General features: G+C 62.1%; 1 protein-coding gene across 3 annotated transcripts in view; it reads left to right on the forward strand.

The window, feature by feature from the left end:
• The window catches only part of JAKMIP1 (janus kinase and microtubule interacting protein 1), a 143031-nt gene that overhangs the window by 99088 nt on the left and 31142 nt on the right, over nt 1-12801 (forward strand). For all 3 annotated transcript variants that reach the window (XM_089326920.1, XM_089326918.1, XM_089326919.1), the window contains exon 8: nt 5603-5662. In XM_089326920.1, coding sequence (XP_089183046.1) covers nt 5603-5662 — 60 coding nt within the window. The remainder of the gene's footprint in view (nt 1-5602; nt 5663-12801) is intronic.

Here is a 12801-nt window from a genome sequence, read left to right on the forward strand (position 1 = left end):
GGCTGTGTGTGAGTGTCCTGGGGCAGTGTGTGTGAGTGTCCTGGGGCAGTGTGTGTGAGTGTCCTGGGGCAGTGTGTGTGATTGTCCTGGGGCAGTGTGTGTGAGTGTCCTGGGGCAGTGTCCTGGGGCAGTGTGTGTGAGTGTCCTGGGGCAGTGTCCTGGGCAGTGTGTGTGAGTGTCCTGGGGCAGTGTCCTGGGGCAGTGTGTGTGAGTGTCCTGGGCAGTGTGTGTGAGTGTCCTGGGGCAGTGTGTGTGAGTGTCCTGGGCAGTGTGTGTGAGTGTCCTAGGGCAGTGTGTGTGAGTGTCCTGGGGCAGTGTCCTGGGCAGTGTGTGTGAGTGTCCTGGGGCAGTGTCCTGGGGCAGTGTGTGTGAGTGTCCTGGGGCAGTGTGTGTGAGTGTCCTGGAAGTGTGTGTGAGTGTCCTGGGGCAGTGTGTGAGTGTCCTGGGGCAGTGTGTGTGAGTGTCCTGGGCAGTGTGTGTGAGTGTCCTGGGGCAGTGTGTGTGAGTGTCCTGGGCAGTGTGTGTGAGTGTCCTGGGGCAGTGTGTGTGAGTGTCCTGGGGCAGTGTCCTGGGGCAGTGTGTGTGAGTGTCCTGGGGCAGTGTCCTGGGGCAGTGTGTGTGAGTGTCCTGGGGCAGTGTGTGTGAGTGTCCTGGGCAGTGTGTGTGAGTGTCCTGGGGCAGTGTGTGTGAGTGTCCTGGGCAGTGTGTGTGAGTGTCCTGGGGCAGTGTGTGTGAGTGTCCTGGGGCAGTGTCCTGGGGCAGTGTGTGTGAGTGTCCTGGAAGTGTGTGTGAGTGTCCTGGGGCAGTGTGTGAGTGTCCTGGGGCAGTGTGTGTGAGTGTCCTGGAAGTGTGTGTGAGTGTCCTGGGGCAGTGTGTGAGTGTCCTGGGGCAGTGTGTGTGAGTGTCCTGGGGCAGTGTGTGTGAGTGTCCTGGGCAGTGTGTGTGAGTGTCCTGGGGCAGTGTCCTGGGCAGTGTGTGTGAGTGTCCTGGGGCAGTGTGTGAGTGTCCTGGGGCAGTGTGTGTGAGTGTCCTGGGGCAGTGTGTGTGAGTGCCCTGGGGCAGTGTGTGTGAGTGTCCTGGGGCAGTGTGTGTGAGTGTCCTGGGGCAGTGTCCTGGGGCAGTGTGTGTGAGTGTCCTGGGCAGTGTGTGTGAGTGTCCTGGGGCTCTGTGTGAGTGTCCTGGGGCAGTGTGTGTGATTGTCCTGGGGCAGTGTGTGTGAGTGTCCTGGGGCAGTGTGTGAGTGTCCTGGGGCAGTGTGTGTGAGTGTCCTGGGCAGTGTGTGTGAGTGTCCTGGGGCTGTGTGTGAGTGTCCTGGGGCAGTGTGTGTGAGTGTCCTGGGGCAGTGTGTGTGAGTGTCCTGGGGCAGTGTGTGTGATTGTCCTGGGGCAGTGTGTGTGAGTGTCCTGGGGCAGTGTCCTGGGGCAGTGTGTGTGAGTGTCCTGGGGCAGTGTCCTGGGCAGTGTGTGTGAGTGTCCTGGGGCAGTGTCCTGGGGCAGTGTGTGTGAGTGTCCTGGGCAGTGTGTGTGAGTGTCCTGGGGCAGTGTGTGTGAGTGTCCTGGGCAGTGTGTGTGAGTGTCCTAGGGCAGTGTGTGTGAGTGTCCTGGGGCAGTGTCCTGGGCAGTGTGTGTGAGTGTCCTGGGGCAGTGTCCTGGGGCAGTGTGTGTGAGTGTCCTGGGGCAGTGTGTGTGAGTGTCCTGGAAGTGTGTGTGAGTGTCCTGGGGCAGTGTGTGAGTGTCCTGGGGCAGTGTGTGTGAGTGTCCTGGGCAGTGTGTGTGAGTGTCCTGGGGCAGTGTGTGTGAGTGTCCTGGGCAGTGTGTGTGAGTGTCCTGGGGCAGTGTGTGTGAGTGTCCTGGGGCAGTGTCCTGGGGCAGTGTGTGTGAGTGTCCTGGGGCAGTGTCCTGGGGCAGTGTGTGTGAGTGTCCTGGGGCAGTGTGTGTGAGTGTCCTGGGCAGTGTGTGTGAGTGTCCTGGGGCAGTGTGTGTGAGTGTCCTGGGCAGTGTGTGTGAGTGTCCTGGGGCAGTGTGTGTGAGTGTCCTGGGGCAGTGTCCTGGGGCAGTGTGTGTGAGTGTCCTGGGGCAGTGTGTGTGAGTGTCCTGGAAGTGTGTGTGAGTGTCCTGGGGCAGTGTGTGAGTGTCCTGGGGCAGTGTGTGTGAGTGTCCTGGAAGTGTGTGTGAGTGTCCTGGGGCAGTGTGTGAGTGTCCTGGGGCAGTGTGTATGAGTGTCCTGGGGCAGTGTGTGTGAGTGTCCTGGGCAGTGTGTGTGAGTGTCCTGGGGCAGTGTGTGTGAGTGTCCTGGGCAGTGTGTGTGAGTGTCCTGGGGCAGTGTGTGTGAGTGTCCTGGGGCAGTGTCCTGGGGCAGTGTGTGTGAGTGTCCTGGGGCAGTGTCCTGGGGCAGTGTGTGTGAGTGTCCTGGGGCAGTGTGTGTGAGTGTCCTGGGCAGTGTGTGTGAGTGTCCTGGGGCAGTGTGTGTGAGTGTCCTGGGCAGTGTGTGTGAGTGTCCTGGGGCAGTGTGTGTGAGTGTCCTGGGGCAGTGTCCTGGGGCAGTGTGTGTGAGTGTCCTGGGGCAGTGTGTGTGAGTGTCCTGGGGCAGTGTCCTGGGGCAGTGTGTGTGAGTGTCCTGGGGCAGTGTCCTGGGGCAGTGTGTGTGAGTGTCCTGGGGCAGTGTGTGTGAGTGTCCTGGGCAGTGTGTGTGAGTGTCCTGGGGCAGTGTGTGTGAGTGTCCTGGGCAGTGTGTGTGAGTGTCCTGGGGCAGTGTGTGTGAGTGTCCTGGGGCAGTGTCCTGGGGCAGTGTGTGTGAGTGTCCTGGGGCAGTGTCCTGGGGCAGTGTGTGTGAGTGTCCTGGGGCAGTGTGTGAGTGTCCTGGGGCAGTGTGTGTGAGTGTCCTGGGGCAGTGTGTGTGAGTGTCCTGGGCAGTGTGTGTGAGTGTCCTGGGGCAGTGTCCTGGGCAGTGTGTGTGAGTGTCCTGGGGCAGTGTGTGAGTGTCCTGGGGCAGTGTGTGTGAGTGTCCTGGGGCAGTGTGTGTGAGTGCCCTGGGGCAGTGTGTGTGAGTGTCCTGGGGCAGTGTGTGTGAGTGTCCTGGGGCAGTGTCCTGGGGCAGTGTGTGTGAGTGTCCTGGGCAGTGTGTGTGAGTGTCCTGGGGCTCTGTGTGTGTGTCCTGGGGCAGTGTGTGTGAGTGTCCTGGGGCAGTGTCCTGGGGCCATGTGTGTGAGTGTCCTGGGCAGTGTGTGTGAGTGTCCTGGGGCAGTGTGTGTGAGTGTCCTGGGGCAGTGTGTGTGAGTGTCCTGGGCAGTGTGTGTGAGTGTCCTGGGCAGTGTGTGTGAGTGTCCTGGGGCAGTGTGTGTGAGTGTCCTGGGGCAGTGTCCTGGGGCAGTGTGTGTGAGTGTCCTGGGCAGTGTGTGTGAGTGTCCTGGGGCAGTGTGTGTGAGTGTCCTGGGCAGTGTGTGTGAGTGTCCTGGGGCAGTGTGTGTGAGTGTCCTGGGGCAGTGTCCTGGGGCAGTGTGTGTGAGTGTCCTGGGGCAGTGTGTGTGAGTGTCCTGGAAGTGTGTGTGAGTGTCCTGGGGCAGTGTGTGTGTGTGTCCTGGGGCAGTGTGTGTGAGTGTCCTGGGGCAGTGTGTGTGAGTGTCCTGGGCAGTGTGTGTGAGTGTCCTGGGGCAGTGTCCTGGGCAGTGTGTGTGAGTGTCCTGGGGCAGTGTGTGAGTGTCCTGGGGCAGTGTGTGTGAGTGTCCTGGGCAGTGTGTGTGAGTGCCCTGGGGCAGTGTGTGTGAGTGTCCTGGGGCAGTGTGTGTGAGTGTCCTGGGGCAGTGTCCTGGGGCAGTGTGTGTGAGTGTCCTGGGCAGTGTGTGTGAGTGTCCTGGGGCTGTGTGTGTGTGTCCTGGGGCAGTGTGTGTGAGTGTCCTGGGGCAGTGTCCTGGGGCCATGTGTGTGAGTGTCCTGGGCAGTGTGTGTGAGTGTCCTGGGGCAGTGTCCTGGGGCAGTGTGTGTGAGTGTCCTGGGGCAGTGTGTGTGAGTGTCCTGGGGCAGTGTCCTGGGGCAGTGTGTGTGAGTGTCCTGGGGCAGTGTGTGTGAGTGTCCTGGGGCAGTGTCCTGGGCAGTGTGTGTGAGTGTCCTGGGCAGTGTGTGTGAGTGTCCTGGGGCTGTGTGTGTGAGTGTCCTGGGGCAGTGTCCTGGGCAGTGTGTGTGAGTGTCCTGGGGCAGTGTGTGTGAGTGTCCTGGGGCAGTGTCCTGGGCAGTGTGTGTGAGTGTCCTGGGGCAGTGTCCTGGGCAGTGTGTGTGAGTGTCCTGGGGCTGTGTGTGTGAGTGTCCTGGGGCAGTGTGTGAGTGTCCTGGGCAGTGTGTGAGTGTCCTGGGGCAGTGTGTGTGAGTGTCCTGGGGCTGTGTGTGTGAGTGTCCTGGGGCTGTGTGTGTGAGTGTCCTGGGGCAGTGTGTGAGTGTCCTGGGCAGTGTGTGTGAGTGTCCTGGGGCAGTGTGTGTGAGTGTCCTGGGGCAGTGTCCTGGGGCAGTGTGTGTGAGTGTCCTGGGGCAGTGTCCTGGGGCAGTGTGTGTGTGTGTCCTGGGGCAGTGTGTGTGAGTGTCCTGGGGCAGTGTGTGTGTGTGTCCTGGGGCAGTGTGTGTGAGTGTCCTGGGGCAGTGTGTGTGTCCTGGGCAGTGTGTGAGTGTCCTGGGGCAGTGTCCTGGGGCAGTGTGTATGAGTGTCCTGGGGCAGTGTCCTGGGGCCATGTGTGTGAGTGTCCTGGGGCAGTGTGTGTGAGTGTCCTGGGACAGTGTCGTGGGGCAGTGTCGTGGGGCAGTGTGTGTGATGAGGCACTCACTCTGCCTTTCTGTGTCTCTAATTTCTTTCCCTCCCTCCCTCCCTTTCGTCCGTCTTTGCCTCATCACAGAGAGCACTCAGTGTAGCTTGGGATGAAAAACAAACATTCAGTAAAGATGATCAGAAAGTCGGAAGAGCACTGTCGGTAGAGCCAGTGGAGAGCAGGCGCGTCCGGCGCGGAGTGAGGCGGGGCAGGGTGGACCTCGGGGCTGTGGCTGAGCCCTGGCGTGGCCTCTGTGGTCGAGGAGAGGAAGACGTGGTTGGGAGAGAGGCAGCACCCTGGTTCCCTGTGCCCGCTGCTGTTCCCGCAGGGCATCTGTGCCGACAGGAGCCACATGGCGTGCGTTTGCTCAGGGCCACCGTGCAGGGCATGTTGTAGCCTGGTAGCAGAGGAAGGAACTGGGAACCTGAGAAATTACGCCGGTTGCCGGGAGGAGCTGCAGCTGGGACTCGGCCCGGCTGTGTCTGCGTTGAACATCGCAGGTGTTCCGGAGCCTCCGGGGCTGGCAGAGCCGTGTGCGGGCAGCCCTGGCCAGGGTGTATGACGCCTTCCGGCCCCGAGACAGACCGGCTGAAGTCTTGTGGGACCCGCAGATCTTGGCGTTTGTTCTGGGAAGGTCCGAGTCCAGTGCAGGGTCTGATAACGGTGCGGCTCTGTTAGTGCCGGGTCTGAGAAGCCGCACCCCTGGGACACTTGGAGCTGGGCCAGCGCGTGCTGGTTTGGACAAGTGGCGTGGCGGAGCACTGGGTGTGCGCGAGGCTGTCAGGAAATGCCGACGGTTGTGCTTCCTTCCAGGAGAGAGAACGGCTGTTGCGCTCCAAGAGGCATCGAGGGAAGAGCCTGAAGCCGCCCAAGGTGAGCCCGGGCGGGGCGGAGGGGGGACCTGTGGGGCAGTGGGGCGCGTGGTGGGGGAGGGCAGGCTGTGGGCAGACACGCCCCTCTGCGCGGCTGCTGGTGGAAAAGCTGTTGCCACCGTCTTGCAAGGCAGCGAAAGTGACAGCCGCACAGCTGACCCAGTTCTGTAATGTATTCATGGAGGCCTCGCTGCCGGCTTCTGTGTCTCAGCCTCAGGGCTTACTCATCCCAAATGAAAAACCCAAAACACAAATCCTTAGGTTGGTTTTGGAAGGATTTAAAGGGCACTGCTGTGCAGAGCGGGGAGCTGTGTGCTTTCAGAACCGCGTTCTTTGGGGGAAGTCGTCTCGGGTGTCTGGGAGGCGGGCAGAGAGCCTGGCATCGGAACCTGGCTGCCTCCCGGGCCACGCTGGGAGAGAGGAGAGGACCTGGGGTGGGCGCCCGCAGCGGAGGGGGTTTCTGTAAACCCGGGAACCTGCTGTCCACTCCCGGGACACGAGCCTCCTCCTGCCCTGCCAGGGGTTCCCCTCTAACCAGCGAAAGCAGCCGTTCAGCTGTGATGGCCCATGGCCAAGGACCTTGGGGTCAGGGGCTGTGGCAGGCCGGGCCCCACGTACTGGGCTGTAAGGTGTCCGGTCCTCCACGAGAAGCTCGGCTGTTAGGCCTGAGTGTCTCCAGACTGACGGCTGGCCACGCGCAGTGGGCGTTCCCGGAGGTCAGAGGTCAGAGGTCAGAGGTCCGAGATCCAAGTGTCAGCAGGGTGCGCTCTCACTCCGAGACCTGTTGGGGGAGCCACCTGCCTCACTCTGGCTTCTCGTGGCTTCCCGGCCGTCCTTGGTCATGACCTTTATCATCTGCCTGCCTCTCTGGTCCTCCTGGCCATCCTCTGATAAGGATGTCGCTGCTCCGCTGTGACCTCGTGTCCGTGTGACCGGTTACGTCTGCACTGAGCCTGTCCCTGGCCTGGGTCCCGTTCTGAGGACTTCCCTGCGGCACACAATTCACTCCCTGACACCAGACATTGCAGAAATGCTAAGCACTGAAAAAGTAAATTTGTTTACTTATTTGAAAGGCAGAGAGGAAGAGGGAGATTCCCTCCATCTGCTGGCTCACTCCCCAGACACCCGCCACAGCCAGGGTTGCCATCCAGATCTCCCGGGAGGGTGGCAGGGACCCGCGTCCTGAGCCGACACTGCTGCCTCCCAGGGCGCACGCTGGCAGACGCGGGACTTGGAGCGCAGAGCCGGCCCGGCACCCAGCACTCCGATGTGGCCGGGGCTGTGTGCTCCTGATGTGTCAGGGTGTCCAACGCTGGTGCACCCGCGGGCGGGACGTGCGCCTCAGGCAGCCTGCTGGTCCTGGCTGGCATCTGCATTGGTGGCATCCGTGGACAGGCCCCTCGTGGTCCTCACAGCCGCGCCGCGAGGTGGGGGCGTTCTCCCTGTTCCTCAGTTCCAGAGAGCTTATGGACTAGATATAAACTGCAGAAACAGCTCAGAGACACAGGCTGAGGCTGACTGACCTCTGGGGCCCCTGGGCGCAGCCACTGCCCGGGCAGTCGGGCTCGGCGAGGGGCACTTGACAGAAGTGGTGTGGGCGGAGCCTGTGTGCGCCTGAACACGTGTCTCTGCTGTGGAAGTCCTGCGGCCACGCCTGGAACACCTGGGCGTGGGCCGTGCTATGTCACCAGCAGCATCTCCCACTGCCCCGCTTCCTGCGTTTCCCTTAACACCGTAGTCTATGCACTTGTGCCGGTGTGTGCTGTCGGCCACATAACCCTCCGAGGAGACGCGCTGTAAATTTGCTCACCGTTTTGCCACTGCCGGGCGCGTTTGCTTGCAGCTTGTCACGGTGATGGACGATGCTGCGGTAAACGCGTTTCTGCCCGCGCGGGCGGCTCTCGCCGGGCCGCTTGTGTTTGATTACGGTTGCCGAGCATTGCAGAAAGTGCTTGTGCCGTCTCTCAGTTGCACCTTATAAACGTCGCTCTGTTTCTGCAGAAAGCCGCCCCCCCACCCCCCCTTTGGACTGATCAGAGGCCAGGAGGCGTTGGCCGGGCGCGTGCGCCCCCTGCTGGTCGGCAGGAGAGGTGCAGTGGTTAGGACACAGGCCTGTCCTGCGTGTGTGGGTGGGGGGGGTTGCCATCTTCACATGGATGGGCTTTTAGAAGGTGCACATCCGGAGGGCGCGGAGTTGACCCATTGACTGGACGTCCCATTGCTGTGGCGGTGGACACCCCATGGAGCTTCCAGGAGGAGAGCAGGCGAACCCCATTGGTGAACCTGGTTTCTTCCAGCCTCTCGCAGAAGTCCTGGGACCAAAAAGGTTTTTTTCTTCTCTCCTGATTTATGAATGTGTCCATGGGAAGAGACCTCTGCAGAGGGCCGGGTGTGCATCACGACTGGGCGCTCTTGCCTGTCAGTGGCCATGGGGGCAGGGGACACCCAGACAGTTGTGGGCCGAGGCTGTGCCCTGCCCCGCTGCACCCTGAACGTCCCAGAACAGGGCGACGCCGTCTCCTGCAGCAAAAGGCTCTGTGCTGTTCACAGGCCAAGCCAGGAGAGCGCCCAGACGTCCCCGAGCAGGGGCTGGTCTCTGCACCCCTGACAAGCACTTCTCTCTTCCCAAGGCTCGGGGCAGGCGCCCCCCCCCCCCCACCGTCGGGCAGGTGCGCGGGCTGAGCAGGTTGCCGTCCCGGCCTGAGCGCTGAGCGGCTTCCCCTCCCTCTCCCACGGGCATTCGGCAGCTTCCTCCCCATTCAGTGCCCCCACCACCGTGCGTCCCTCACGCCTCCAGTGCTTTGACATCCAGCAAGTGGCGAGTGGCTCATAGGTTCCAGAGTTTTCTAGAAGTCTGGCAGCTGTGCCCGCCCTCTGACCCTGGTGAACCTCCCCAGACTCCTCACCGTGCATGCCCCAGGCCGGCTTGTGGCAGATGGGGTGGGGGCCGCGCCGGGCGCCGGCCCTGGTTGGGGACTCTCCTGTCACAGAGGTTGAGGGCCCCGACCCCTTGGGCCTGCCCTGGTGGCCCCTGGATTTCCCCTCCCCTGGGAAGTAGCTGGCTGAGCCAGGGTTCACGTCACCTGTGGAGAGGACTGAGGCGGGGTCCTGAGTGATTCCTTGGCCAGCCGCACAGTTGGGGGTCTTGCTTGGCAGGAGGTCTGGCTGGAGCCCCTTTCTCAGGCCGGCAGAACACGCACAGGCCAGCCGAGCCTGCCTACACGTGTAGCAGGTGCGGAGGCTGTGTCTGAGCGGAGTCCCGCGCGCGCGGGCAGCGTGGCTGCAACGCAGGAAAGTGGCTCCCACACCCGGCCTGAGCAGCGCGGGGGGTCACACGCAGCTGCAGCCAGGGTGGCATCAGCGAGGCCCAGGAGCCTCGGGGGCTCCGCCTCCTGCATCTCCCAACTTGCGCCACATACGTGAGGTCAAAGGGCGTCGCCCTCCTCCACCTGGCGCACAGGAGGCGGTCAGCGGATGCTGGGGGACCGCTCCTCAGATCTGCAGCCCCCCCCCCCCCCATTCACACCATGCTTCCTGAGAGCTGGTCTCAGGTGACAGTGTGGCAGACTGGGACCTTTGGCGGTCATGTCCCGTGAGGGGAGGCTGGGAGACCTACTGGGAAGGGTAGGAACAGACGTGGGCCCCACACACTCGGTCCCCCCCCCCGTCTCCTGTGGAAACGCAGGTTGCTAGGCAACAAGAGGACCCTGGACTGGCCCTGGGGCAGCAGACCTGGCCGCACCTCGTCCGGAGGAGGCGGGCCCAGGGGCACATCCAGACCCCCTCTGAAGACTTTGGATAGACAGGAAGGTCCAGAGAGTCGGGATCGTTCCTCCAAGCAGGACAGGAAGCCGCGGCTGCAGGGGGAGCGTGGCAGTGAGCCTTGGCCGGGTCCTGTGGAGGAGGCGCTGTGGGCGGCATCCGGGGGCTCCTGCTGCCCGCTTCCAGGGTCTTCACTCAGACCCTCTCCTCTCTCGGTGCCATCATTGCCGTAGCTCCCTGGCCGCTCTCCCTGCTTCTGGCACCTCCTCTCCCCTGCAAAGCTCGTTGAGGCACTGCTCTGAGCCTGACTCCTCCCTGCAGGCTCCCAGTTTCCGTGGCGAGGACCCCCAGGGCTTGTCGAGCTGGCCCCGCCCACTTTGTGCCCTCCTGCACATCTGGGCTGCAGGTCCCAGGCCTCACCTCGCTGTCTCCCGCTCCTTCAAGGAGGCCTGCGTGGCTCAGCCCGCGGGCACAGCCCCGCCTCTGGGCTTCCTCGGCCCCTGCCTCCTTCTGTCCTGGCACGGGGCGCTGCGTCTGTCCCTCCCCATTTCCGTGTCTGCTTCCTCGGGGGTGTGCTCAGAGACGCTCGTGGTCAAAAGCAGGAGTGAGGGGCTGGGGCAGAATGGCCCCGGGGGCCCACACCGTGTGTCCGGGAGCCCCACACTGGTAGTGACGCCTGGGCGCTCCAGTCTGGCTCCTGGGCCGCGTGCAAGGAAAGAAGCAGAGCTCATGGGCCCCAGACACCTGGCTCGTCCACGCTGGCTGGGCCTGAGGCTGCCCCTGCCCTCAGCCTGTCCTGTCCCCAGCCCTGTGGCCCTTGTCTCAGCACTGTCTGCCTTGGGCATGGCAGAATGCTGGTGAGGGGAGCAGGCTTGCGGCAGAGGTGGAAACGGAGCAGAACCCGGAGCCGGCCTGCTTGGATGTGTCTCACGGTTTCTGCAGAGCCAGGGCACGCCGAGGCCCAGGCGGCTGCTGCTGGGGGCACTTGCCTAGTGGTTTCTCCCGAGAGTCCCCAGGCTTGTCCCAGGACTCAACAGTTTGCAGCTGGCTTGGTTTCCAGGCTCTGCCCCTCCCCCTCCCCCATTAACCAGGTTTTCTTTTTTTCTTCTTCTTTTTCTTTTCTTTTCTTTTTTTTTTTTTAAGATTTATTTATTTGAGAGGCAGAGTTACAGGGAGAAGGAGAGACACACAGAGAGAGAGGTCTTCCATCCTCTGATTCACTCCCCAGATGGCCACAATGGGCCGATCTGAAGCCAGGAGCCAGGAGCTCCATCCGGGTCTCCCACGTGGGTGCAGGGGCCCCAGCACTTGGACCATCTTCCGCTGCTCTCCCAGGCCATTAGCAGAGAGCTGGGTTGCAAGATGAGCAGCCGGGACTTGTACTGGCGCCTGTAGGGAATGCCAGTGCCATAGGCAGAGGATTAACCCACTACGCCACAGCGCCGGCCGCCGTATTTTCTGTTCCTCATGTTGGGAGCACAGGTCCAGGGAAGGCATTTATGTAACTGAGACATCAGTGGTTGCTGGCTCCAGGCACAGCTGGATCTCGGTGTTCACCTGTTGTCGGCTGGGCCTGTGTCCTCCTGTCTCGGTGCTGCCTTCCCATGGGCTGGCTCCCTCTCCAGCGGGCTCCATCCCTGCAGTGACCCAGCTGGCTGTGGCAGCTTCAGGCCGGTGTCACTCGGCTGGTCACAGGCCGGGTGGCGCCTCATCAAGAGGAGTGACTTAAAGTGCCCGTGAGCACCAAGTGACAAGCGTGGTCAGGCTCCATGCTTGCCGGAGTGGGGCCTGAGGAGGAGCGGACAGCGGCGGTCTGCCTTGTTGGAGGTGAAGGAGCTGCGGGGACACAGCTGTCGCTCTCTCTCCTTTCGTGAATGGCCCAGTTTTTGTTTTTCTGTTTCTTTAGTATGAAAGACAGAGTGACATAGAGAGGGCGAGACCGGGAGAGATCTCCAACCCTCTGGTTCGCAACAGTCAGTGGTGGGCCAGGCTGAAGCCAGGATCCCAGAATCCCATCCAGGTCTCCCTCGTGGGGGACAGGATCCCGAGTACTTAGACCATCACCTGCTGCCTCCCAGGCACATGGCAGGGAAGCCGGGTCAGAGCAGAGGAGCCGGGATGTGGACCAGGCGCAGCGACACGGGTGCAGGCATCGCACGCAGGGTCTTAGCTGGCTGCTCTGTAACGCCCACCCCATCCAGCGTCTTGTAACATGGTTTACAGTCTGTGAAAAGCAGAAGTTTACTTTTCTATGGCAAACTCTGTCCATTTTTCCAAATGGGAGCTTTTGCTTTTTTTTTTTTTTAAAGATTTATTTATTTGAAAAGCAGAGTTAGATCTTCCATCCGCCTTGGTTCACTCCTCAAATGGTTGTAACAGCCAGGGCTGGGCCAGGCCAAAGCCGGGAGCCAGGAGCTTCTTCCAGGTCTTCCATGTGGGTGCAAGGGCCCCAGCACTTGGGCCGCCTTCCACTGCTTTCCCAGGCCACAGCAGGGAGCAGGATCGGAAGTGGAGCAGCCGGGACTTGAACCTGTGTGCATGTTGGGTGCTGGTGTGGCGGGCGCAGGCCCCGGGCCTTTGCTTTCGGCGTTCTGCTTAGTGAGAGTGCCTGGAGAAATGGACGACTCTCAGACACGGCTCTGTGTGGGATCCGGCTATTTTATTTATTTATATTTTTTTGACAGCAGAGTTAGACAGTGAGAGAGAGAGACAAAGAGGAAGGTCTTCCTTCCGTTGGTTCACTCCCCAAATGGCCGCCACGGCCGGCACTGCGCCGATCCGAAGCCAGGAGCCAGGTGCTTCTCCTGGTCTCCCATGGGGTGCAGGGCCCAAGCACCTGGGCCATCCTCCACTGCACTCCCGGGCCACAGCAGAGAGCTGGCCTGGAAGAGGGGCAACCGGGACAGAATCCGGCGCCCCGACCGGGACTAGAACCCGGTGTGCCAGCACTGCAGGCGGAGGATTAGCCTAGTGAGCCGCAGTGCCGACCGGGATCCAGTTAGAAAACCACAGCCTTCTGTCTGACAGCAGGTAACGGCGAAACAAACGCTGGCGAGAGGACCGCGGGGAAAACATGGAGCTCACCTGGTCCGGAGCACACGTCGGAGGGAAACCTCCTGGGTGCCGAGGCGGGGCCTGCTGGTCCTGAGCTGTGGCCCCAGGGCAGCCAGTGCTGTTCCTGGGGCCTGCGGTTGTCCGGGGAGCCGGCACCGTGCACCTGGCTCTCAGCTCAGGGACAATGGCTCCTGGGAGGAAAGTCCCCAGAGAACTACAGGGCTTGGAGCCCCCCCCCCCCCCCCCCCGCCCTGTGACGCACGCTGCACCGGTCCAGGCCCGGAGCCACTCCCCTCAGCCCGCATGGCACAGCCCTGGGGCCGG

The sequence above is a fragment of the Oryctolagus cuniculus genome, chromosome 2 (assembly GCF_051225735.1).
Source record: "Oryctolagus cuniculus isolate XC-2025 breed Fujian yellow rabbit chromosome 2, ASM5122573v1, whole genome shotgun sequence".
Lineage (NCBI taxonomy): Eukaryota > Metazoa > Chordata > Mammalia > Lagomorpha > Leporidae > Oryctolagus > Oryctolagus cuniculus.